Below are 27,575 nucleotides of genomic sequence, written 5' to 3'. Positions count from 1 at the left end.
AATGCAATGCACAGAAAGCAGAAGGGGGCCTTTCCCCGCTGCTCACTGGGAACAGAATTAACGAACTTTCAGTGCTGTTGGGAAGGGTGTCCAGCTGTCTCCTCTAGACAGCTAAGTGCAGCAGCAGGACACCTGAAGGAACGTGGAAACACGTCGAGGCCAAGGCACAGGCCAAACGAGATGAAACCACCAGTCATGCCCCAAAGAACGAGGCTCCCCGTGTGCACGCGGTTTAATTCCAGGTGCCTGGTGTTGGTTAATGAACCGAGCTGATGAGCTCCCTCCCTCATTACCTGCCTTTCCCACATCAGCTGAAGTAGCAGCTGAAATCAGTTCCACACTAACTGCTTACAGCAATTCAACTAGTCTTGCTTAGAGGACTGATTTAAAAATAAATTTAAAAAGTATTATTTTTAACTGGCAAAGGACTGAGTAGAAATGAAGTGATACTGGCAAAAGGTGCTTTCACTTGCAGAGCATGTTTCATTTGCTGAACTGCTCTAAGTCATGCTGGCATTAGCACTTTCTGCTATGACAGCACGAGGAGTTTCCCAGTCATACCAGCAAACACCTTCTGATGGAGCTGGGCCTTGGAGTACAAAAGTTGACAAATATGAGCAATTGCATTTCTCACCAGATATGCTGCTACCATGCACCTTTCGCCCAGTTTGGACACTTAGAGAAGACTTGCTAGTTTTGCTCTTATTAATTGTGAAGTTCGCTTTCGGGTTTTTGTTCATTTGTAAAAAGTCCTGTTGAATTTCAAGTTCAAATTCAACTTAAACATACCGAGTGATAACACTTGTCTATATCTGCAAAACCCAGCAATTTGTGAATTAAGGATTTTTTATCTGAAATGCGGAATACATTTTAGAGCCAGACCCGTTTAGCCCCCTATTCCTGCAAAACCACGTACGTTTCACTGCAGGCACGGGGCCGCGGCTGTGAAATGCATCGGATCTACCAGCGCCGCAGGACCCAAGCACCGAACTGAGCGTCCCCCAAATCCCCCCTCTGCAAAAGCACCGGTGGAAGAACAGCAAAGGAAGCGGCGGCGGCAGCTCTACCGTTGTGCAACCGCTCTCTGCTCCGGCCGCCGCCGCCCCGCGTTTGCACAAGCGGCGGCGGAAGGAGCTAATCCCGGGACCGTAAGTCTGCAGCTAAAAACGGGAAACCCCGCAAGCAGGCGCCGTGTCGGTTTTCAGGGCGGGGGGAGCCGCGGGTATTTCTTCCGACACCCGGGGAAACCATCGTTTTCCGGGGGAGGAAAGGCCGCGGCGGCGGTGGGAGGGCGTCGCTCTCGCTTTTCCACAGGGGCTGCCGGACTTCGGCGCTGACGCACCGCGGGACGTGGAAAAAGCACCGCCGTGCCCCCGAGAGCGGGGCCAGCCCAAGCACCAGGTACCGGTACCCGGCGCTGGCGGCTCGGTCGGGCCGGCAGGTGGGCAGAGCGCCGCGCGGCACCGCCTCCCGCCCGCCGCGCGCTCCCGGCCCGCCCGGCCTGCGTGGCAGCCGGCGGGGCGCGCGCCTGAGCGGCGGCGGGCAGCGCGTGCGCGGGCGGCGTGCGCGCGCGGTGAAGTTGTCTGCGGGACGCGGCGCCGCTCGCTCCTTCGCTGCGGGGCTGTGGGGGCCGCGGCTGCCTGAACGCTCCCCCCCCCCCCCCCACACACCTCCCCACCCCGCGTCCCTTCTCCGGGACAGGCACCGGTGCTTCTCCGCCGCCTCGCCGGCCGCAGGTGAGCACGACGGGGCCTCGCGCCCGCCGAGGGCCGCGGACGGGCCGTGCCGCGCCGTGCCGGGGGTGTGCCTATGCGGGCCCCTGCGCCGCGCGGCCCCTCAGGCGGTGCTGCCGCGCCTCCGCCGGCCCCCGCCCCGGGCAGCCCCGGGCCGCACGACGAGCGAGGGGTGGCTGGGGGGGGGGGTGGGGGGTGGTGGTGCGCGTGCGGCGGCGATGCCGGGGCCGCCCGGGGGGTGCGGGTAGCCGTCCCGGCGCTGGGTCCGGGCCGCGGCGCCTCGTGGCCTTCCGTCTCGCCGGAGCTGCCGCGCCTCCGGCCCCGGGGCCCACACGTGCCCGGGCAGGAGTAGGAAATGAACGGGAATGTCACCAAAACTGGGAGGGAGGGCGGGCGGGTCGTCGTCGGCCCCTGTCGGGGAGGTGTTGTCTGGCAGCGTTAAGATTTGAGCAAAGTGAAAACTGTTACAAAAATAGGAATATCTGCGTGGTTTGGTCTCGCTGCAGAGTGTTTCTGGAGGGTGTTGTTCGGTCTGGGTTTTTTTGTGTTAAAAGCAGCGGTGCTGCCCAGCACACATGTCCCGGCAGAGCGGTTTCCACAGGAGCGCCCCAGCGTGCCCCCCAAGTGTCGGTGCCCCACCGAGAGCCGGGGTGCGCCTTTCGTTAATTGTCTCTCTGGGGGAGCTCCTGGAGCCGGTGGAGAGAGCCCTGGGCGCGGGCCTGAGCCGCCCCCTCCCAGCTGCTTCTCCCCTGAGACTGCAAGTCCTGGCATTCCCCTCTGCCCTGACCCATTCTCGGGGTGTGCTTGCTTTAGGGATTACCACACTGCTTTTGAGAGAGCACGTGTTAGAGCTGAACTATAGAATACCATTTTTTCCCCAACATGTTACTCCCTTCAAAGTGTGATTTATGCTTGTGTAGAATAATGGTGGATTTCTGAGCTCCATCTGTTTGTCTGTCTGTTCGCACACACGGAGTGTTTCTGCCAATGGTGATTGCCTATGGCATTATTGCAGTATAAGTAGTTTGATAGGAAATATTGTAGCAATTAGAAGTCCAGTGATGCAAGTTTCTGATACCTTGTGACTGACTTGCTGTCACTTCTGTGTCTCCTATAAAAGTTCATTTTTGTGAATCATTGTAAGCAACCATTTAAATTCTGCAGTTTTTACATTGAGACATCTCTTGACATTGAGTCAAACTCTTTCCACTGTTACTTTTTTCCTGTCGACATTCTTTGTGACAGTCATATTCTTTTAAGCAACAACAGAAAAGAAAAAAGGAACTTCTTTAGATAAGTGTTGCTGCCCCTGCTTCCTATGGCTCTGTGCCTTAGAGACCTAAAAAAAATGGGGGCTGGGAGGAACTTTTATTATGGTGGAAAAAGAGCATCTTCTGTGGGAAGTGAGATTTCTACATGGAGTGTGAGTGACTGCTGTCACCCCGTAGGAATTGTCAGAACAGAATCAACCTTTTGTTTCTTAACACTTGCAATGTATAAAACACTTCTGCTTGTTTCATTTTCCCTCCTTTCTCTGGAATTCTGTTTCCTGACAAATACATGTTTTATGAGAGGGGATGGATGCGTAATTTGAACATGAGTTTTAGTATACCTTTTCAACTTCTTCAATGTGAATTTTGTTGGGAGAAAAGCAGGTGAAGGTGAATAAGTTGGACTCTAAGCCCACACAGATTTTTTTTTTTTTAGTACTTGCCTTCTATGATCCTACCCAAAAAGTTTTATGTCAATATATAATACTTAAATGTACAGTGAAACTACTGACCCTACACTGGCTTTCCGCATTTCCCATAATATTTGAGGCTGTACTGGAGAAAATAGTGGGAGATTTGAGATTTATCTTCCAGCATGCTTTTTGGCTTTATTCAAACCTTCCTGTTGATCTGAAGGCCTCTTTCAATGGCTTTAAAGAGGGTTTTTTGTGTACTGAATGATTTATTCATTTTACTCTGAGTAAACAATCATGAGGGGTTTTTTTGTATGGTGATGAGAGCCAGAAATACCTGTGTAGGTTTTTCTCTTCTACCTCTGCTTTCTTAGCTGTAAAATGGGGGTAGTTACCAACAAGTCTACCTCCTGCGCACCTTCAGAACACGCTTTCTAGATGTGTGGAAGACAACTTTTACTTTTAACATCTTTTCCTACTTTATGTGGTGCCAAATATCTTTAATGTCAAGGCTATAAAAAATACATACAGAACAAACAACATGGCCATACAGACTCGACCGTGTGAACTGCAGCAGCCAACAAGTGGGGCAGGCAGTACAAATCAAATGCATTCATTCTGAACTTAAAAGCAAGAATATTGACCATTGCTGGAGGAGCAGAGGAAGACTTCAAAACCAAAATGATGAAAGTAGGCATCAAACCTCTGAGGCTTGACTTTTGCTTTGTCCTAAATGAAAGCCAAGTTGGGATACAGTCCTTAAAGAAAATGAGTTTAATAGCCCAACTTGTGTTTTAGCTTTTGTCATTCTAATTTGCTTTTCCTAGATGGCCTTGTTTATAGAAGAGGTTGTTCATGGTGATCTCTAGCAAATGAAAAAAACAAATACATAGAACCTCATTTTTAGAAGTTGAGCTCCTCTTTACCATTGAGTGAATGTTTTTTTAATTGCAACTTCCTCAGTATTACTAGAAAACAATGCTCATCTGGATGGACAGTGGCCATGACAAATGCTCTGTTTGATTTGAGTGCAGAGTTATGATTAAGGAAGTCATGAATAGCCATTCTGCCTGTGACATGCATTCCTGCATTTGTCTTGTAAACTCACTTAACCAGTCTGTTTTACCTTTTGTGGGAACGATGGTGACTAATTCAGTGTACACCTATCCAGGTGCTTGACAGAGTTGTTTGTAGGAAATTATGTGTATATGTCTTTGTATCCAGTATAAATGCAAGAAAAACATTCTTGCAATATTGAAAGCAAACATTAAATATTCATGCAGTTGAAATATAGTTCACGACTGCCTTGGTACCAGTCATCGCTGAAGACCCTGAAAATGTGGCTTTTGGCAAGAAAGCGGTGACCCCCTCTGCCACTGGTTACAGGATAGGCATGGTGCCAGAGGAAGCTCAAATGCACCTGCACCATGCTTTGTGGACCAGACAAAATGACCTTTCCTGGTATAAAATCATGTGTTTGTCAAAGGTTGTCTAAAATAGACAAAATTAACACTTTGTTCTGCTAAAGGCAGAAGCCTTGAAAATAGTTTCTTCTATTACTAAGTCCTCTTACCGCTGTGTTTATTATACTCGCCCTTCCCCTTGTAAAGCTTTTAGTACAAGCACATGCAAGTACTCAGCAAGTTCCTTGTGCTTTTCATCAGTAGATCTCTAGTGTCCTAGAAGATAAGTACGGTTTATCTGAAAGCTGAGGGTAACAGAATCAGGAAGATTTGGTGTGGCTCAGCGTCACGCAGAGTCCCTAGATGGCTGAACTTGGTGCTCCCAAAGTGGGTGGCTTCCCTTGTGTTCTCTGCGCCCCTGTACCAGGGCTGGTGTTCTGAACATTGGTGAGTTGGCTCAGCTGAATAAATTGGTCTATAACTAAGGAACCAAAAAAGGAGGAGGGGAAAAAAAAACCCCAACAACAAAAAAGTTTGATTAAATAAGGGAGTTGACTCTTTGTGGCTGCTGAAAGGACAATTTGTGTTTTCCCTAGCTGTGTCCTTGTGTTTTTCCCAAAGGGGAACTGGCCCACCAAGGGATCAACGGACTGCTGCGATGGAGGGACTAGCATGTGCATGGGGAAAGCAGGCCGGACCCTTCTGGGCTGATGCTTTTAAGGGAGTGGTAGTCTGTTGCTGCAAAGCACGTTGGATGTGATGTAATAGGTCTTTTGCACTTCTGAATTCCATGTTTCACTGTAGAGCTGTGACTCTAAAGTTAAAAGGAGTAAAAAAACCTAGTATCTAGGAGATAGAAGAATCTATTTGAACTCAGAAGTAATGTTAGCCCAGACAATATTTTTCTTTCTGAAGAAAAAAAAAACCCAGAAGCCAAAAAATTTGCATGCAAAATCTAGATTTAAAAACTGACTTCGAAATCATAGCATTTTTTCCAGCAGGTTGAAATTGCTGCAGTGTGTCTAAATTACGTAGAAGAATAACCTGAATAAAAATCTCTTACAAGTTTGGGGGTGTGTGGGTGTGCGTTTGCTTTTAAAGCCAGATTGGAAGCTGCTGTCTTTAGTTGGCTGAAATGTAGGACAGGGAGAATGTAGGACTGTGTAAGTGTGTGACAAAGTGGGCAGCTCTAGAGCTTGTAAGCTTAAGTTTTGTTTAAAAACAGAAAACCACAGGGAGTTATTTTTAATAGTGGTTCAAATGCACCAGTCTGTAAAGCTGTCAAATCTTTTTATAGGTAGATAGGTCTTTTTCTATCTTAGCTTATTTTTTTATATGCATATTGGATTGGATCAAGTTAACTTCAAGTTCTAACCTGTGCTAAGTATTTAAACATCTGGGCTTGCTGTAAGTGCCATTGCTGTACATGTGCGAGAAGTCTCGTGGATTGTTTTTTAACACTTTAAAATACTTCAGAAAAAAAATTATTCAATTAAAACAGTATATTTAGCTTCCTGCATTTAGTCATATGATACGGCTTATTACATGACACGATGCAATAAATTGCAAATAATTTTACGGTGTTGGTACAATTAAAGAAATTAAATTTCAAAAGTGTTTACTTCAGCTTGGTGCTACTTTAAGTGTCTGCTATCATAGATTCCAGGCAATGAACAGCTGTCTGTCGCAGATGGGAGAGGGAAAAAAAAACTTCCCCTTAGCTTCTTACTTCTAAAAAGGTTTCCATACAAAACCAGTAGTAATGTAATACAACCTTTTAGTCAAATTTGAGTTTCCTGTTACACGTTTAAGTGAACTGACAGCAGACTCTATCTATTTGAAACCAAACGGTGTAAGTGAATGAGACTCTAGGAATTTCACACTCCAAAGCATTCTTGAAACCTCACAAATGCTTGTTTAGCAGCCAGAATGCATTATTTATTATGTCTCAAAAAAACAGACTTGCAGGTAGTTTATGAATTACTACTTTAGAGTCTGCTGTGCTTCAGTAAGGTAAGGCGGTATTGTCTGTCCTGTTCACTGTTTTATACAACAAAATTGGGTAGATGAGAAACTGTCAAGGGAGCATGTAGCAAATCCATATTTCTACTGGAGTCCAAGTGCGATGAAGCCTGAAAAAGTGCAGGTGTGAAAGGCCTAATGGTGTTTGTTAGAGTTGAGTGTTTTCTAAGATCTCAACATGGCAGAAGTGGAGTTGTGCACAGAACTACATGGACTTAGTTTTAGATTGTAAATTGGATATGCTGGTTTATTGTTCTATGAGCTAGTACACCATGGCAATTATAAAACTTATTAAAATAGTTACGACATGTCTAATGACAAAATGCAGAAGATGGCAAGATTGTTCTTTTTAAATTAAAAAGTTGCTGCTGCTGGCATAAAGCTTTTCCCCTTATTGTTGTCTCCTCAGTATCATTTTTTTCCCGGACTATTAACAGATAGATTACAATCCCTAGGCACTTCTTCAAGTTTCTGTGTTTATTTGCTTTGAGTAACTTAGGTCTCCAGTTCTGGACTCCAACCTTAGTATGTGCTTCACATGATGAATCAAAGTAGGTGCCAAGACATCTCTGGCCTTTGAACAGAACCTTGGGCACCAACCCTGACAGATCAATGCTTTTGCTTTTTAGGATGGCAATTTATTTAGTTGTTTTATCAAAGTAGTGACTAGTTGTAATTTCAAGCAGTTCTCATTCTGAAGCTATTCTGATTTCTCTGTCAGGAGCTGGCAGGTGTAGTGGTCCATGCACCTCTTAGTTCACCATGTCTTTAAAATGTGGCTGCCCCTCTGGATTGATCCATCTCAATATAGTGTGTTATACGCTTTTTTTTAAATTCAGCATATGGATTTTGTGTAGTATCAGCTGGAAATTGTGTTGAAATGTTGTTTTTCCAAGTGTGGAAACGCTGCTGAGTCTGTTCCCGAAACCCCTTTTGGAAACAAGCCTTCTGGTCAGGGGAAGAGATGGCTCCTGATCTTGCGTAGCCAATGGCAGAATGATGTGTGGGAGTGCTCCCTGGCAGTTTCAGGCAAAGCTAGTTGGGTGAGCTTAGACCTCCTATAAACCAGCCTAACTGAGGAATCAACGGTAATAAACCCCAGTGTGGCAGTGCTGGAGAAAAGGACAGAGATTCTCCTTTGAGGGGAGGGGGTGATAATGTCTTGTGCTGCCACAGCTATTTACAACATGAATGGCTGTCAGCAGCCTGGCTCTGCAGCCACAGCCATGCATTTCAGCAGTGCCGGGAGACAGCTGAGGGACCTTCCTGAGGAGGTCTCAGTGTCTTGTTTCAACACAGCATCCCACCTTCCAGGCCCAAAACATCCTTCAGTATTTATTTGGGTGGGATTCCCTGGGACTGGTTATGTTGTCCGTTTGGGGGACACTCTCACCATCCCACTCCTCCGTACGCTATATCCAAGTGAATCATAGCTGCCTCACCTTGTGTGCTGGTATTTCAGGGGTCAAAAACCGAACTGATAAGGGCTGTGACCCCGCGCCCAGCCCAGCCTGCTGACAGAGCAGGTGTTGCTCCACACCCTGGGAAGGATTTGCAAGTCTTTCGTTTTACAGAGTTCAGTGACAGATACTGTTCTCCAGTTACTTTTGTCATTCAGTCTTTTAAGAAGCCCACTTGCTATGAGGTGGGAAATATCCACCAGCTTGTTGAAAACTCATGGCGTGCATGAAGTGGAGCTTTAAGTCCATGCTGACAGGAAGAACGGGTGCTGGATAGTTGGGATTGCTCCCTCTTGGAGCCTGAGCTGTTCCATCCGCACTTGTTGCTTGGTGGTGCCTGCTGCCTCCTGGCTCAAGTGGTGCAGGATAATAGAAGTTCCAACTTTTCCTGTTTCCTTAAAGCCAACTGTCCTCTCGTACTTGGGAGAGTAACTTTTTTCTTAACCTAGTGACTTTTAAACTGTGGAGTTGGAGATCAAATTCACTGCAGATGGGGCAGTAATTGGGGACTGTTGACCTACAGGATGGATTCCAACTTCACAGTATAATTAATATGATTCAGGAATTTCAGTTTAAGTCTCTGTCCTGTTCTTAACCTCGTGGACACTTGTCTCTGCCATCCCGGAAAGGAGTGGGTTTTCTCCTTATTGGAAAGCTTTTTCTTGCATACAGGCACCCTGAATGTCAAGCCTGTCGTGGAGTTTGTGGTGGGTTCTAGTTCTTGGGGCATACATATGTCATTACAGTGAGGAGATGGGGAGAAAGCTGTAGATGTTTTAAGGTTTCTTTCTTCCAAGAGTAGGGACTCAGAGTAGAATAGATGTCAACAAACATGGACACAAAAATTCCCTCCTTTTTCATTCATGGAAGTTCTGCTTGCGTTCTTTTCTGCTGTCAGTATTTCATTAGCTCTTCTGTCAGAGTTTTGCGAAACGTAAGTCTCAAATGTTAAACTGGAACAAAAAAACCCCAAACTACCTTGACAAGGTTTTTAAAGATATATGAATGTATTCCAGGGAAGCAAATAAGTCACAACTGTGTGTGTCTGTGTGCTACCCTTTAATCAGTTGGGAAATCTAAGTGGTGACTTTCAGCTGTCACTATATTAAGAACCAGTGCTGCCTTTTGTGGCAGTTTGTATATACTGAACTCAGTACTATGGAGTAAATATTCTTGCTGTGTTTTCATAATCATTCTACTTAGAGTAAGTGCTTCTTGGGTGGGTATTACAAATCTGTTAATCTTTATGGTATTTATAGGGTAATTTTTAACTCTCTTGAGCTCCTTACTTCCTTGCGGGTCAATTACTCAATTTATAACATTATGTCAGTTGTAAGAACTTTACCATCCAAGGGTAAACAGTGTTGGGTATGGTTCTTTACCTGTGTTTGCTCTTAGTGCTTTGTATATTAAGGTATGCAATAACTTACTCTGACTTATTTATTGGGATTTCTTTTAGTCTCTCTGGTTTGTACTTTAAAGTGACTATGAAGACTTATTTTAGCTTTTGTGTTTCATCACTAATGCAGGGAGAGGCAGTTCTCTCTGAAGAAAAGACTGTTAATCAAGCTGCAGCTACTTAAGTCAAAATAGCTGCAAATGGTGTTTAAATATTTTTGATTGTCTGTTGATGAAACTGATTTGTAAGTCCAACGTTTTGCTGTGTTGTGAGCACACAGCTCTCATGGGGAGGGTTTGGCTCTGTAGTAGGGAGGGATGGCTGACTTGATTTTATGTTCTCACTGTAGTTGTCCATGTTAAAGTGAAAATCTGCTCTGACTATGGGGTTTCAGTTGGCCTGTGGAAAGAGATAATAAAATCAGTGTCCGGCACTGGAGTTTTTCCTCTTGAAGTTGCCTTTTCCCCATGTTCCTTTTACTACTGTCAGCATTACCACAGCAGTGTGACCTAATGGTGGTGATCCTTGCATAGCACAGGGGCATGCCCTCTTTCCCTAGCATTTTACATGTTGAGAATAAGTTTGGAGCTGTTGGGTGGGAGAGAGCTATGTGTAGTAAAAAAATTGCTGGTGACTTGGAAACCCTGGGAATGTCCCTGATGGCTCATGCTGCTGCTAGCTCTTGGAAACAGTAGAATGGTAGGAAACTTTCTGGAAGGTCTAAGGTAGATAAGGCCAGAGATGCTAGTCTAGTGCTGAAGTATCTTCCTTTTGTTACCTGTGAATGCTGAAGTGTAATGTACTGGCTTTTTTTCTTTTATGCTTCTCTGCTGTCTATTTTCAAGTTTAAGCTTCTGCTGCAAAAACAGCTTTCAGCATCTGTGATGGCTTTTTGAGGATCTAATAAGTCCCTGAAGGAGCCTGAGTTCTAGTTGCACATTTTTCTTCCCAGGGGTAAACCATGATTCATTCTCATGGACAAACAGACCTTGTAGCATTTTTGGTATAACGTACTGTGGATTGTTGCTCTCAATGCAATGCGTATTGTCTTCAACCAGGATTTTTTGGAGTTGGTTATTTTGTAAGCACATCACACTATGGTGTTCCCATTTTGTGGCTGGTTTTTTTTTTTAACCCCTCAATATTGTGTTTACTTATGGATTAGAAGAATGTCAAAGGGGTAATGAAGGAAATGAGAACTGTTGACCTTCCTATTCTGAAAATAATGTTTACTGCCTTAGCATCATTCATCCCATCAATAACAAGGCAATGAAAACCAATATTTCAGCAATGCTCGGGCCATATTCTAGTCACATTATTCACAGCTAGGCATACCTTTTGGAGTATTTGGCTTTACATTTTCTTAGACAGCCGTGTACAGGAGCTTTGTGCTGGTGTCTTCTCTCCTGCACAGCGTGGCTGTGGCACAGGTTTCTGAGGTCCCCTCCTGCCTCTTGTCAGCCTTATTCTGGAGTTCATGGGGCTGGCAGGAGGAGCTGGCGGTGTCTTTCCTCTGGCTGGTGTGTGAGAAGTTGGTCAGCTAGAAAAGCTTATGTGAAAGTGCAGCCTGGATTGGCAGGGGATGAGTGTGTGTTTTTTAAACAACTTGTTTGCATGTGGTGCTCCAAGGGAAGTAAAGTTTGGAATGAATCATTCATCGTGAGTCTTATCAGACTTTGAAGTTGCACGTTACCTTTCGTATCGCTCATCTGAAACTGGGGACAGCCAAGTGCCAGCTTGCTCATTTTTTCAGTGGCACAGATGGCACTAATGAATTTGATAAAAGCAGCTAGATGACGTGGGGAATATAGTTTCCCTCGGGAGACTGTCTCTAATTTGTTACACAGGACCATGTTTAAATTTATATCTACTCTCAAGTCATCAGGCAGCAGTAAGAACCAGGGTAGCTTTTGTTCGTGCATCCATTATGTGGCATTAATTCCCCTCCAGACTCAGTTGCTGTTGTCCATAGTTCCATTTCCACTCATTTACCTTTAAAACAAGGTGTTACGCAGCTCTTGATTGTAGTGTGGGAACTCTGTCCGCTCACAGGAATGTGTGCTACTGACACAGCTTTGTTGTTTTTATAGAAGCCTTGCCCACACACTCCTTCTGCTTTCCAAATATCTATAAATCCCTGCAGGATGCTGCTGACATCACTGTGATGATCCATGTTTATTTTGTGATACTGTCTAGGGGTTAAAGCAGAGTAGAGTATGGAGTCAGGACAAGTGTGTTTTATCCCCATCGTTGACTCCAGTCAAGCGTGGGCACTTAATGCAGCATTCATGTTATTTCCAAATGAATCGCTACATCACTATTCATTTATTTTTTTTCTACTAGCTCTTTAAGCTGGTTTGTTTTACATTAGGTCAATTTGATCCTTTGCTGTCACTGCTCTTTAATTTTTATTTTTCTGCTTTTGCAGTTGCTTTGCCATGTTGCTTGCTCCTTCACTGGTCGAGGACAGCTGCACGTGGATTTTGTTGGACTTGAAAAATGATTTCTATTGATGAGTAGTAGTGTGTTATTCACAGGTGTCAACATAATTTGCATTGATATTAATAAGCCATATTGCAGCTTATTTTGAAATACTGTAAATATTTGTGTTTCTTTTCTGAAGCAAACCCTTGTGTTTTGTGCAAGTATCTGATGGTAAACAGTTGTCTCTGAATGCTGATGAACTCACCCATGGTAGATACTTTCAGCTGTGTTCTGCATAATTACTCTTAAAAAGTGGTGATTTGAGATGGTTGGAAAATTACATTTTACTTAGTTCATGGATTGCTGAAAGCTAAATTGTGTTCTGTGCCTCAGCTGGATTTTTTTTGTTTCTTTCTTTTAATTGCATTAATACTTTAACCCTAAGTACTCCTCATGATGGCTGTGGCTGATAGGTGTCTGGTGGTAGATAGAACAGATGCTGCATTTTGAAAACATAACGCACAGGCCTCTGCAAACGTCCCTTAATTCTTTGATTCATGCTGTGGGACACAAGCACTTTTCTATTGTTATCCGAAGGACTGTGGTGTATCTGCAAAACAACTGTGAGACGGACCTCAGATTTCGGGGGAAGGAAAGAGCAGGGCAGGGCAAGTTGTCTCCACTTGGCCGCTTTCTTGTACCTGTATGGTGAGAAACTGCTCAGTCTCTGATCGATATATTGCTGTAGACCTGGGAATGTCTGAAAGGCACCTTGTGGTATAGAGCAGAGATTTTTCAGACAAAAAACTGGAAGTGAAACTAGTGGAGCTGTTGTCTTGGTAAGTAAAGCGTAATCTTTCTAGCTCCCTCAAATAGGTGAATTTGTGTTCTAACAGCGCAGTATTAATCTGAGATTAATGCAGTGTCTTGGCAGTCAGGGCTGGTTGGGAAAGAGATGGGGGGTGGGCAGGGTAGAAGATTTTTGTTTGCATGAGTAAGTTTATAGTTTTTAATAATCTGATTTATGCTTCAGCATTGAAGCTTATTAGAATAATAGAAAATTGTTACCTAGAGAGCAGAATATAGTGTGAAATGTGATTTGCCTCTTATACAGAGCTCGCACATTTAGTTGTAATTTTCTTGAAAGGTTAATTCCCAGTTCCTCTTCAGAACATTCTGTGCAGGCCTTTCTGTAGGGGCGGGGGGGGGGGTTGGGGGGGTGTGTGGGGGGAAGATTGGACCCAATTTAAATAGACAAGTCTTGTGAATCCTGAAAGAATTTGGGCATTTAGCCCAGGAAAGGGAGAGTTCTCTGCAAGAACTTCATTAACCCTGTCTGTCATCAAAATAAGTAATAAAAGTAGCTATGCAGACTTTATAAAGAACAGATCTTTTTTGTTTTACCCTGTGGCCTTGATCTCCAAGGCACTGGTGAATGAATCTTGTTCTTTAAGGAAAACTGTGCCCATGTGAGAAAGGAGATGGGGATGTGTTACTTACAGTGGTATAGAAGTGTGGATATGAACCGAAGAACTGCATTGATTTTTGGAAAACTGGTGCTGGTGGTTCCAGACACTCAGGAGTGTGTAGGGAAGCCGATGTGTCTTACCTGTACTAAATAAAACATTTATAGCAATATATGATAATACAGTCTTATTTAGCATATTTTGAGGTGGAAAAACACAAATATGTTTCTAATGTAGCTATTTTTGTAAGTTGAAAAATGTTAAATCTTTTTACACAGGGAAGAGTTTCTGCTTCCGTTTGGCTGTTACTTGCAAGATCCAGATGCTGTGAAAGCTCTTCCTGCAATGCTAGCATCTGGCTGCTTGGAAGTTTTGCACAGGGTTTTACGAGGTGGCTTTGAAGTTGCCTTTGGATTTGAATCATATGAATCTTTAGACTGGCTGGGCTGCATAATTCTCAGCATCATTTCCTCTTATTTCTGATTATGAGAAATGTAAATACTTCAAGCTGTTGTTCTGATGTTTTGAAGTTGGGTGAACATATACCTATATATTTCTATATCTTCCTCTGTTCCTTTTCCCTGTGTTTGGGATGGATATGTTGGCTACTAAAGACTCAGTGGCTCTAAACTGTGTGAACAGAGTGGTTACAGCAGGTCTGATAGATTTTGAGCCCATCTGACATGAGCTGGCTCTTCTACTTTTGGTCTGCCTAAGCTTTCCTTGAACACTTGAGAAATTACAGCAATATTTCAGAAGTGTCTTTGTGAGGTTTGCTTAATATTTGCCAAGTACTTGGAATTGTGCTAATTAAAAGGTGTTTATCAGTGCTAAGCGGTGGTATTTCTATTCACATATGTATATATGTATTTATAGAAAACTTTGTTAGGATTTAACGTGTCATGTTTATTCAGCTTTCTAAGACCAGACCAGGCAGAACAGTTCCCACATTTGGGACTGGGGGCTGTAGCAGCAGAGTTTATTTAACACTTTTTTTGTACTTTGGATTTTACTTTTGGTTTTGTCTTATTGGCTTAAGATGATCCATTTGCTTGTGCTCTTGTTTGAGATGGCTGCTTGCTAAAGGTGTCTTGATAGGAACAAGCTGTGGAAATTGTTTGGATACTTATTTGTCTGGTAGAAACTGATCTTGGGGATTAGCTTAAACTGGATGTTTTTGCCATAGGTTGGGAACAGTCAGACTTCCCTACTACTTGATTTTTGGCTCTTCTTTTTTACAAGGGCTCTTCAGATATTGATGGAGAGTGGAAACTGTTTGTATTTCACATGTAGATTGTCAACTCTCTGGTAGTACAGTAAGTTTGCTTACTTATGTGTAAATAGCTGATTGTTCCCTTGATGGGGGAGGGAGACCGCACAGCCAGCATAATAACGAAGCTGACATTACTGGTACAGACAGCGTGCGTTTCCTAGCTGTATGTGATGTTACTTATTTCAGTTATGATTTAATGATGTGAAAATGTCTGACAGTTTCTGTGAACGTATATGTTATGAATATATTTCCAACCTATATTTAATCTTTCCTTCATCAGAAATGAATGAATTCTGAGCAGGATAACAGAAATGTTCTTAAATAATTTGGCTTCAGGCTTGAAAGCTTTATTGCATTATAAATTAAAAGGTGAGCATGTTGTTGCATGCTTAGTAAGCAATACAGTAAAATTCCAGGTAGACTTAGTATGTGTTTATTTTTATCATGTGTTTCGTTAGCACCAGTAGTGGTCCGAGAGGTCTATCTCTAATGTTTCAAAGACTGTGAAAATGAATATGGTGAATACTTTTGGAAGTCTCAAAATTGCAACTAGAAGAATATAAATTAAGGTATGTTGGCTTCTTTATCTGAAATATGCATTAGTGAAAACTAGTTGGGGGAAAAATGCAACTGGCACTTGCTGTATTGTGTTTACACTATTGTCTCTCTTCAAAGGAACTATTGTCACTTTTTAAATGCCACTGACTGCTATCCATCCTCAATTTTGGATATGAATATGTGTTTGATATTTATCTATATCTTACACAAACATTGTACATAACTATGTACGTGTGGTGTTGCACTAGGAAATTCCATGCAGTGAAATAAGAGGTAGGAATAGTCCAGTTAGGCTGGTGAAAAGGAACATTTATCTTATCACATTGATTACTTAGTCATAACTATAAATCACTAAGTACTCTTGGCACTGATCCTAGGACTGTTTAATAGGAGCTGTGTGAAACCATCCATTGTAATGGATGGATTGAGCTACAGAGCATCTAAAGCGTATCCAGAAGGCTTTTGCAAACAATTGTCTCTTTGAGTTGGGACCAAGTTCTAGGGAGCTGATATTATGACATAAGAAAACAAACAAACAAAACCCAAAACAACCCCCCAAAAACCCCCACCAACCCTTCACTCAAATTTAACCTTTTAAAACCCAAATTAGAATGTTTCATATGCCCATTACTTTCACCGGTTCTCACCACCAGGAAGGTAGTTAGCTTACTTCTATCTGAAGTATTGTATAAACTCAAATAGGATCTTTGGGTATAGTAATACAGTCGGGGAGGGGAAAATACTGTGTCAGACCTTGCTATTTTCAAGTCATTTTACTAGATTTGTCCCCAAACTAGAACACAGAGTATTTGAAATGATAATCTTGCTTGGTTAAAATGAGAATAAGGACCTCAGCTGGATAAAGAGAGTGGGAAGTTTGACATAGGTACTTAATTATTGGCAGGAAGCATTTGTTTTATTGACATCTACAGTGAGATGGCTCCGAATAGCTTTAAATAGTTGACTTAATGTCATTTTGCTTCTAGGTATGGAACAGTGAATTACAGTGTCTGTCACAGCATTTGTTTAATGAATATCAGTTGTTGACATAGTAGGAAAAAGCTCTAGGGCTTTTCAGCCATTTTACTAAAACATTCTCAGTTAGTGGATTTTGGGTCTTTGAGAAGTCAGCACTCCTTACTGGCTGTTGAAAATGTTGTTTGCACAAAGTCTTAATAAAAGCTCTGCACAAAGTCTTAAAACAAGCCCATCTGCACCTGCTTTCAGGGTAATTCCCATGCTTGTAAAATGGAAGGTGTGATCAATACGCTGTTCTTCTCAGTGCTCAATTTGTTGCAAACATCCTTGTCATTTTTAGGGGTTTATAAATTGCAGGTGCAGTTTTCACTGGGGGCTGTGACTTGGTTTCTGCATTTTGATTGGGCAGCAGCTACTTGTAAAAACTTGAATATATAAATACATAAATATATTTTTGTATTTTCTTATTGTGAGGCCAATTCCGTAGTTTGAATATTTGTAACTTCTATTAATACGAGTTCCGTAAGGTTGGATGAGGATATGCTTCTGGAAGTTTTCAAAAATATCTGTTTAACTCAGCCTTTATTTGAATTTCATTTAACACAGCTGCAGTCCTTAGTACTTAAAAATACTGATAAAGAAATTTTTACTTACTGAAACACAGCTATTGACTTCAACTGCGTTTGGTGACTGATGCTTTTATTACTTTTAGTGTGAGATCCAGGGCCTACCCGTTAAAGCTTCCCTGATATTAAAGGCTGGGAAAGTTGATTTCTGCCAGTTTTTATTTGTCCTTTAGAGTTTATGTCAATGAGATGAGTGAAGTTATATTAGATAATATATTAGCACTTTAGTCACGGATAGCATTACTAAATCTAACAGTTGTGTAACTGAGCGATCTTAATATATTGTTTTTAAGAGTCTGTTCACGCTTCCATATATTTTATGCTTTCTCGGGCTTTGCAGGTGTCCGTAACTCATGCTGTGTTACATTTGTGTGTGTGTTTCTATAGATACAGTTTCATCTTAATGCTAAGCCTAAAATTTTGAAACTATTGGTGATGCGTCTGCACTCTATTTAACTTCCCTCACTGCAGTCTGGGGGTGTTGGTAAGGCAAACCGTGCAGTCCTTCCTTTGCAGGGCTGGTTGTGTTTGCAGGCAGCCTTGCCCCCGCAGCGCTCCAGTCAGCTGTATGTTCTGTAGGCAGCTCTTTCTGAACTGTTTTTTACTGAATTGTATTATTCAACTCTGCTCTTGCAGCATTCTCTCCTGTCTCGTGCATTTCAGTGGCAGTCCTCATGTTGTTTGCTTTAACATTCATATTCATATTTTTTCAGTGTTGGCAGGTGTGCATTTCACATTAACATGAGGGTTTTTTGGATGTTAGACTGCTATTTGCTTATGGTAATTTCCAGTCATCATAAGGTGACTGTTGAGAGAGATGAGCAGAGAGGAAAAAATTGTCAAGCATTTACAGTAAATACTCTCTGCTTTTGGAAACGCTGTCAGAAGTTTAATTGTTAGGTTCAAGTAAGTTTGTCATGTGCCAGACAGAATCAGTCTGCTGTAATGAATGGGTTACGCACTTCACCAGCAAAAAGAGAGAGTGAGAAACCAAGGGATGCTCAGGTTTTCCTGTCACCTTGCACTGCAGAAGGAATGGGGTAGGCTTTTTAACCTAGCCTGTAATTAGGTTTTGCATGGAAGCATATATTACTGCGCTTGCTTTGCCAAAGCTCTTCAGTATGATGGATGAGATTTAAAGGTTGATCTGACTAAATTGCAATGAGAATACTAACGACAAAGATATTTCTGTTGTGAACTATTCCTACCAGACATCATAGCTGTGACAGAAATGGTGTAAGATAATGGACAATAAAAGTCACTTGAAAATAATACTCTCCTAGGATTGGACTGCCTTCCCCACAGCACGTACCCTGAACCACAGCGATAATGTAATCATAAGCCAAGATCATCATTTAAATATATAGGTAATCTCATATAGTATCCTGACAGATTTATTTTATGAGCAAGCGAGAGGAAGAATATTATTGGGCAGTAGAGAGGAAGAAAGTGTTGCTGATGTGGTTGTGTTTATTTTGTAAAATAGTTTGCGTTGCTCCAGTCGTTGGGGAGTCTGCAGTGAACAGCACGCCGGTGGCTCAGGGGAGGTGGGGGAGCCTGGGCTGACCCAGGGCCTGCTTCCTCTGCACTGCTGGATCTTATCACTGGTAACCTCAATTCTTCGTATATGGTGAAAGATGGAAATTTCTGCAGTAGCTTAAGTAATGTACTTGACTGTGTCTAAACAACTCGTGGATTTCTGGAACTATGTAAGACCTGCCTTTTTGTTTTGTTTTACACAAGGTACCCCAAACAGAGCTGCTTGCTGCTGCCTCCTCCCAAGTCCCTGTGTAGTGAGAGGGTATGAGAGGGATAGAGTAACTGAGTGGAAAAGCATATATATGTGTGTGTGTATATATATATAAAAATATGGTATTTGAGGTCATTGGAGCGGGTCGGAGGTACAAAAAGCCCCGTAATGTTCCAGGAAGGGCACAGCTGCCCGCGCTTCACAGCCAGGAACACTGAGACCCCTCAAGACTGGGTTAGGTCCTTTTACAGTAGGAGGTGGTGCAAAAGTGGAAAACCTCATAGTTTATTCTGCAGAATACTTTTTGTGGCAGTACAAGGGAAAGCTGGAGTTGCTGTGGCTCATTCTGCATTCACAAACTTGTTCCCTGTGAAGTCTCCAATGTGCTGGTTCCTCCAGTGTCATGGGCAGCAGCAGAGCTGAACGCTGGGCACGTGGCAGCAGCTGGTGTGTGTTGCAGGAAGGTGAAGAGCATTGGTACAGAAAACAGTTGTAACACTGAGTGCTCATACTGCTGCTTTGCTGTCTGCTTTTGAGGTGCATGGTCCTATCACGATTATACATCTGGGAGCAAATAATTTGGCCTGTAGTTGGGTTTGAGGCATCCAGAGATGCATGGTGATATGCGATTAGACTGGTCACAGCTGTTTCACCGGGCCAGTTTAGAGAAGAGCTGCACCCCGGGGCAGTAGGGTATGTGAGACTGAATGCCAACATGCTGATGAGGTTCTGCTCCTTAATGAGTGCCTTGCAACTAATGATCTTGGCCTTTGCTACCAAGTGCCCTGAGCTATTCTACTCTGAGAATCCCACCTGTCAGGTACCTGCAAGGTACCATGGGGTTTGATGGGATTTTGTGGTTTGGTTTGCTTTCTGCTGATTCAGGTGTCAGAGGGATGGGATGGGGCGTAAGGACAGTCAGGTACCCAAAGAGGAGTCGCAGCTTGGGACGTGGTAGGGGACCTGACTGCGCGAGAGGGTTTTTATCTTCCCTTGCTTTGTAAAAACTCCAGGTTACCTGTGAATGCTGTCACTATGCACTGCTGCAGTAATAACTGCGCTGCAGAAGGGTGACAGTACGTGGCAGGATGCTTAAAGTCTGTGATGCCAGTGACTTATATTACTGAGGGAGTCTTTTCTTTTTTAGGTGTTTTGGCATAGTTGGACATACGTTTTGTATTTCACCTTTTTGCATTATTCCCCTATGGAGTGAGGGGCACATGGTGACACACAAACATGCATGAAGTTGTAGTTTGAGAGAATAAGCTGTTCATTGCATGTGAGCTTTGGTCATATTCCCCACTATGTTGTTAAATTTATTCTGAATCCTTAGAGAGTAACTGAATTGCCTGTAAAACTCTTGAGATGAGTCTGAAGAAAATGAGGTGGAAGTTTTTTGGTATCTTGAGTATTTTTAGGGCATTGTTTTCAAAATTTCTCAGCTTATACCTTAAGATCTGTTGGGAGAAGTGAGTGCTCTATGCTGTGTTCAGTTATATTTTCCTCAAATATTTATTTATTTAAAGTTGGCCCCTGATTTAATTGGAAGCCTTTCACTTCCTTCCATTGTTTTTGGGAACTGTTTCCCCCTGTGGATCCAACAGTCCTGTACCATACAGTTACATGGGAGTTGCCATTTTTTGTGTGTGGCTCTGTGCTGTCATGATGTCTTTGATAGACAGTATTAGAAAGTTGAAAGCTTTATCAAGACAACATATGTCTCTATGCTATGCAGCTAAGTACCAGTATTTCAGTAATAGGAAATACCAGTGGATTCTGTATGTGTGAGAGTTCCCTCTGATTTTGGTATGATAAATGTACTTTGGTGCAGAGGGAAGCATGCCTGTGTCTGATATTGTAGAACAGGGATGGCACCTATACAAGGTAATTGATTTTGCTAATGTTTAATGATCATAAACTGCAGTATTGGAAAGTCACCTGAGCTGCTGACACTTCTACTGTAGTAAAAGTTATTACACTGGTTGGCAGCCAAGCTAAAGAATTTGGAATTTGTGTGGCTGATTAAAATTGACCCCAAATACTAAAACAGTCGTGATAGATCCTTAAAGTGACTTGGCTGGAATATCGTGGAAGTAATGCTGTGTCAACAGGGCTTTGGTGAAACCTTTCCCCCTGCGCTTCACTTACTGGTAGGCACAAACATGGTATCAGCTCTGCTTACCCGTTCCTCTTCCAGGACTGGACCCAATTGCTACCATTTGTTTTCTTTTTTAGTGTGTAGTTCCCAAAGCAGATAATTGCTTTTCTGGAGGTAGAGGTAAACGCTCCAGTTTTGATTAAAATTAGGGTGGAGATCTGTCTTCAAGAGCTGGAAAATGCTGCAAGAGGTTTTATGAATTGTATGCAGTCCTTGCTTTTGTGTATGTTGATTTTTGAGCACTTGTGTTATTGGGACTTATGTGTATGAGGAATTTGAGTCTTTATAGTAATTCTGGAAAGCTGTTAGGTTGTTCTTGTAAAGCCTTTCACAAATGGTGATCCTGTTCTTTTATCCACTTTCTGGAAAGATATGTGATGCTTCATGCAATTTAAAAATGTTTTAATTTACTGTCATGGTCAAGACGTAGTCTGAAATGGTTTGACACTGCAAAGCTTTGTAGGAAATTTGGAAGCAGTAGTAAAAAGCCTGTCACTCGAAAGTGCAGAGCTAGAACAATGTAAAGTAAAAACATGCCTTATTCCCAGACCTCTGGTCTTATTTCCTACTGTTGTCTTTGGCTGTAAAAAAAAAAAAAATCTTCAATTATTTGTCTGGAACTCCACCTCCCTCTGCCCCTTCCATGTGATAATAAGGAAATAAGACCAAATTTGAGTGGTGGTGTCCCTGCTTGCTTCTGTGTCAGTAGCTTTTGTTTTAATTCCCCATTTGATTTCTTTGATGCTATACTGTGTCAATGATACTGTTGCTACAAAGTAATGTGTAAAGTAAATTTGTTGCTCTTGGTCCAGCTGTTAGTAGAATTACATCCTGAAATACACCAGGCTCCTAGATTTATTTTCTCCCACTTCTCGTACAGGTCAAAGACTGAATTAGATGGGGAGACGTAACTTTGGTTTAGACACAGTGGCTGCTGATTCTAGATGTCGGTGAACTAAGTCTTGCGTTTAAGACTGCTACTTAAAAAAATGATTAAAGGAAAATCCATTACCTATTAATGTCGCCATCAGTTAATGAGGCATTGCATGCTCTAACCTGAAATGTTTTGTAGTTCAGCCTTTTTACTGCAGTATGGTTAATGTGCACAAGATGCCTTATGTAGAAACAGCTTCTCTCGGCATGAAGTACTTCCGTCCTAACCTGTATAGCCCCAGTGGGGTGGGAGATTGTAATTCATTTCAGTAACTTTGAAAAGATGGTTCCTTTTCAAAGGAACAAAGATACAATTTTTGGTATGCTTTATCTCATTCAAATGCTTATGTTAATTACAAGTGAGAGTTTCATGGTAATTTTTGGATTCCATGAGATGACTTATTTAAAGCACAGCTTATTTAGCCTGAATGGAGGGATGGAGTAAGGGGTAGCTGAACAGATTTAAACATTTCTTGTGTTATGGTTTTTGTCAGTAGTCTGGAACGACTCCTGTCTGACATGTTGCAGCTAATGTCCAAACTAACTTCAGAATTAGTAAAACATAGCTCAGTGTGGTCACTTCCTCAGGAGAGTTGAAATATCTGGAATGTAGGTGAAAGTCCCTGGTTTTGAGTAGTCGTATAGGACACTTCCATGTTCTTTGTTCAACAGTTTTTTGTGTTTAAAAACATAATGGCAATATTAGTTTTGCAATTAGACTTTTCTAAAGAGAAGAGTCTCAAAAACCTTGTAGAATTTTGCAGCATGACAACTCTATGCAGTCAGTGTACCTTTTTTGACCTAATAAAATGCCTTGGTGTTGTTGGCTGCTACTTGAAGCCCCTTCCTGGGGATCCCCCTTCCAGTCTACCTATGATGTGTGCTTGCCAGTAGCCCAGAATAGCCGAGCTGACAGCTTCGAGCAGGACACGCTGTCCCGTAGGTGTCAGCAGGCTTGGAGCTGGTGTCATGTGAGCTCTGCCATATCTCTTTTCAAAGCTGATATTTTGTTCTTTCTTCTTCCTTTGCCTCCAGCTGTAGTGCTTTAAACAAGCAGTGACCAAACCCACATACTCTGCCTAATGCATTCCTGTACACGCTCGTGGCAGCTAGGCTGTTCCCAGCTGTTAATTGCCTTCCCATTGTCTAATCCCTCACAGTAGGTAATTGTACCTTGAGTTTCCTTATGGTAGCTGGAAAGTTACAGTTCTATTAGGAACGTCCCAGATTGCATATGATCAGATGACTCGGGGTCTCACATTCAGAAATAATTCCCTTTTCTCTTTTTGAGCTGTATTCCTTTCCAAAGGCAGGACGCAGTAGATACGATGTTTGATCAATATTGGAGTAGGTACTCCACATGACACAGCCTGGACATGCCTTTTATCTCGAGGCTGTAAATGTGAAATTTCTGAATTCCTTTGGAGATAAGTGGTGAGAAGCAAGGCTGTCAGTAGCCTGCAGTCCCTAGCGGTGTTTTCTCTGGGCTTGTGGACTCAGAAGAGAAAGAACGTGTGTTATGTTCTTCCTTCAAGTAAACAGCCTTTCTGCAAATCAGGAGTAATAAAATAATTAAGATAGTTCTGGCAGTGAAATGTAAGGTAGAAATTTTGTAGAACAGTTTAATGTTGATATCAAGAGACATATTTTTATTTTTAAGTATTCACCTGGTTACTAATAAACCTACAGATGCCTGATACTGAAGGAATCTTAAAATCAAACTTCTTCATACTAATAGTGATTATCCTCCTCCCACTGGAGTTTCGTAGTACTGACTTGGAAGAACTGTTTTTATTGATTACAACCCATGTGTTAGCCTGTTTCTGTGCAGCAGGGACTCCAGCCCTCACAACTCTTTTCTAGGGAGTGTTTGTTAGAGTGGAAGTTGGTTTGCTTAAGAACCAAGAGGAGCGTTTTCTCTGCCTTCTCCCCAATGCTGTGTGTGCACGTGTTAGGGTAGCTGGCGTTGGAAAGATCTGCCAGAGCTAAAGGCTTATTTCACTGACAACTGTTAAAAGAACCAAGCACAGCTTGCTACAGAAATTCTTCTGCATCATATTTTCTCTCCCACTCCCCCAAATATTTAAAATACCTTTGTATTTTAAATTAAGAGTTAGTCATTGCCCAAGTGCCAGGCATGCGCTATTAATACACTAATGAGGTCAGGTTGTGCTCTTTTACTGAGTGAATACTTGCCAAAACTCTTGAAACAAGTTACTGAAAAAGTTTGCGTTGGCCACTAAATCTTTCCTTGTCACCATTACACTTCTAGTCGCTGCTAAAGGCAGCAAAAATGTGACTCTAAATGACATATTACCTAGAGCGTGTGTTGATAATGAATAACTCGCCATGAATAACATTATTAAATAAGCCCCCAAAACCTGTGTACAGCCCTTTGTGGGGAAAGGACATTAGTCTATTTATTGTGTGTTCTGTATGTGTTGTGAATGTATTTTGAGGACTGGCTTTGGTCTGGGGGCCAGAGCCTGATCCAGACCTGCCACGGAGCAAGGAGCACTGTGATCCACCCAGAAAGCATCCCCTGAATAGCTGAAAAAATTACCAGGATTTGTGCCCGAGTCAGGCTCAGACATGGTGACACTGATCATTCAAGTATGGGTTTTGTTTCCTAGAAGGGCTAGAAAATACATGTATGCCAGGTCTCTTGTGCTTTGGTAAACAGAGGATGTATCTGGAAGGCTTTCAGCCAGAAGCCTGTAACTGCCCCATTGCTGTTCACTACAGTGAAACCTGTGCAGAGCTCTGTGTCAGAGGAGGCTTAGTTAATCTGCAGTCACCATGGTGTTCCAGCACTGGGAATGTCTTTACAGCCTGATGGGCAGCTCTTTACAACTTTACAGGACCATTTTTGAAGATGAGCAGACTATGATTTCAGATGGCTGCACTGTGCTGGCCTGGGAACCGTAGCGTCAGAGTGAGCCTTCCCTCCACAGGAGGGACCGGTGTGAGGGAAAGCGTGGAAACCCCAGAAACCCCCGAGAGAGGCCTTGGCAGCACGCTGGGGTTCACGGGCTTGTCCTGATGCTGAGGCATGACAGTTGCACGCACACACTCTCGGAGGAACGCGGTACTTCTGCACAGTGGTGGTGAATGGTCAAGAGGAGTTGTACCCATACTGCTGTGTGTTGGACTTGGGTGGTGGTTTCAAATGTCCAGCAACCTGATTAAATAATGACAAGTCTGGAACATCCGGTTTGGGAGATAAATTCCCTTGCCTTGTTCAGCCATTGTGGGAATTTCACTTTTTAATTTTCTCTCTCTTTTTTTTTTTTATTTATTCTAAAAAATGGAAACTGACTACCACACTTCTGATTCCTTCTAATCAGTTTGTGTTATGGTTGATTATAACCTCTCTTTTGAGCCCTCTCACCCAAGTACTTGTGTTTCTTCTTCCTTCTTGTTACCCACAAGCTTTTGCCTGATTTCATAATACTGCTATTTTATTAGTAAAACTGATCTTGTCATACTGTGAAATAATTTGATTCAAGGTAGGCCCAAGATGCGATGTGTAGAACTTTTATGTTACAGGTGCTGGATTTCACAGCTCTTCACCAGCTGTGCTACCAGCATAAATGAAGGTTAAATTTTGATTTGTGTTGTGAGTCAGAACTTCACAAATGAGATCTTTGCACTTAAAAAAGGGAGGGGAGACTGAATTGGTCTCTATAGACTGAAGGATAACTTTAGAATGAAAATGAAGGATCATTGCAAACGGTGATGGTGAGTTTACTTTTGCCTCCTTACAGTAAGCTCTGTATCTGGTAACTTTTGCTAGAGTCTCTTCTCCAGCGCCGCATCCTTTTAATTTCTGTAATTCTGCTGGACAATTGTGCTTAGTAATTGCTGCAGGTAAAACTGGAACACATTTGTTCATGGAATTTTCCCTTGTTTGTTTGTTCCTAGAATACTTTGATCTTGTTGAATCTAATATGGTTTCTAGCTACTGCTTCCTGTGGCTTACCAACCTGCATGAAAACTTTTAATTTGGGGGGGGGGGGGAAGAAAGCATGTGGCTAGAACTACACTTTTAGGTTGTCCCTGGCCAAAGAAAGCTACAACTGTCTTGGTGGGACCTTTTGTTTCACAAATGGAGACATGCTAACCTTTCTTGGATCGTCCACTAAGTGTCTGGGGATCACCTAGGTTCAGCAGCTGCAGGGGAAGTAACGCTGGCTGCTGCTACAGCTGGCTAAAAACAGTATCCTTTGTAGATAACATACCACTGACCAAATAAACCCCTTTTCTGCTATTTTGCTTATTATGAAATTATACCAGTACTATTTGTGGTATCAGTATTTTTGTTTTGTAATCTCAGGAGAGCGAGGATATGTTTGACTTGTTGCTGTGTCCTTTCAGCTCGCAGGTGGCAGTGGGTGTGTTCTGGTCTGCGGCAAGCTGAGCTTCTGTGGGGCTGGTGGTAGATAAGGGGTTTCTTTCTTTGAGAGTTGGATGCATGAGTCGATCCCAGGGAAGAAAGGGGAGGAATCAGTTCTTGCTGTCTTGATGTACAGCCACATGTAGGCACACCCCTAGAAAGAGTTTCTTGCTTTCAGCGCTGGCTGGACAATGATGAGACTTCTCTCTCCCCTCTTTCTTTTAACTCCAGCAGAACTGTGAGGCAGAGTTTGGTATGATACCATGGAAGGGCAGCACAACCATCCACATCATCTAGGGGACCAGAACAACCCTCTCTGCAAGCTGCCAGGGCAGGAATATCAGCATGATCCTCAGGTAAGTGCATGTGTCTCTTCAATCTTTCTCCTCTGTGTTCTTCCTTTTATAAAGGTCTATAGATTTATTAGCATTTAGCTTCTTCCCCGCCCCCCCCTCTTGTTTATAGTGCAGTTATAGCAGTTCTAGGGTATATCCAGTTTGGGATTCAGCCAGCCAGAGTTTCCTGAATCCAGGTTTTTTTATGATAATAAGAGAAAAAGGAAATACTTTGAATTTTGCTTAAAGCAAGTATATCATCTTATAAAAACAAGTACTGTGTTGGCTTTCTCTTCTCTCTGATTCTTTGAAGAGAAGGCCAAAGAAAAGCAGTTGCTTATGTAAGTGAATAAATGTATTTTATATCCTTTTATAATTTAATAATAAAAGCTGAAGAGGTGTAGTGACCAAATACGAGAAAAAGTTCATCCTACATGAAACTGTAGGTGCTCTGACTTCATATCCTGTGAGTCTCTGGAATCTCTCCCACAATGTATTTTTTCTATACTACTATCAAGTTTCACTGTAGTGGCTTGTACCTCTCTTCCTGTCTTTCCACGGAAGGGGGCTAAAACTAGGGTTAGACCTGTTTTCCAAGTCATGTTGATATCTTCTCTGTGTTCATGAAACTTGTATCTTGTGAATTCTGGCTGCTTGCCTTTTTTAGACTGTTTTGTCTGTTTATCAGAGCAATTAAGTTTTCCACGTAGGTATTATATGGAATAAACCAAGCATCATGGAAAAGCTGTCAGAAGGAAGACTACTGCAACTGTGGTGTGCCATTACCTTGGGGAGGGCGTTGTGGGTGTTAATTTGCTATTCCAAACGTGCAGTCCAGGGGTGATCCAGGTTCTTCAAACAAGAAGCGGTTGTTAGGAAAGCTGTGTCAAAACACAGTATAGGATACTGTATAGGATTTGCAAAAACCCTAAGTTGCCTATGTGTAGAGTACAATGGTGAATGGATCTTAGGCGGCA

General features: G+C 42.5%; 1 protein-coding gene across 6 annotated transcripts in view; it reads left to right on the top strand.

Moving 5' to 3' along the window:
• The first annotated feature begins 1,020 nt into the window (after nucleotides 1–1,020).
• NEK6 (NIMA related kinase 6) overlaps nucleotides 1,021–27,575 on the top strand; it is a 69,172-nt gene continuing 42,617 nt past the window's right edge. Inside the window, exons 1-2 of one of the 6 annotated variants that reach the window (XM_054848939.1) lie at nucleotides 1,021–1,148; nucleotides 26,498–26,619. In XM_054848939.1, the coding sequence (XP_054704914.1) occupies nucleotides 26,527–26,619 (93 nt within the window). In that variant the 5' untranslated portion in view covers nucleotides 1,021–1,148; nucleotides 26,498–26,526. Of the gene's footprint in view, nucleotides 1,149–1,249; nucleotides 1,402–1,442; nucleotides 1,737–26,494; nucleotides 26,620–27,575 lie in introns of those variants that run through there. The other 5 variants (XM_054848938.1, XM_054848937.1, XM_054848936.1 and 2 more) reach the window with 5 other exon arrangements.

This window comes from Grus americana, chromosome 20 (assembly GCF_028858705.1).
Source record: "Grus americana isolate bGruAme1 chromosome 20, bGruAme1.mat, whole genome shotgun sequence".
In the NCBI taxonomy this organism is placed as follows: domain Eukaryota; kingdom Metazoa; phylum Chordata; class Aves; order Gruiformes; family Gruidae; genus Grus; species Grus americana.
This window is presented reverse-complemented; position numbering and strand designations above follow the sequence as displayed.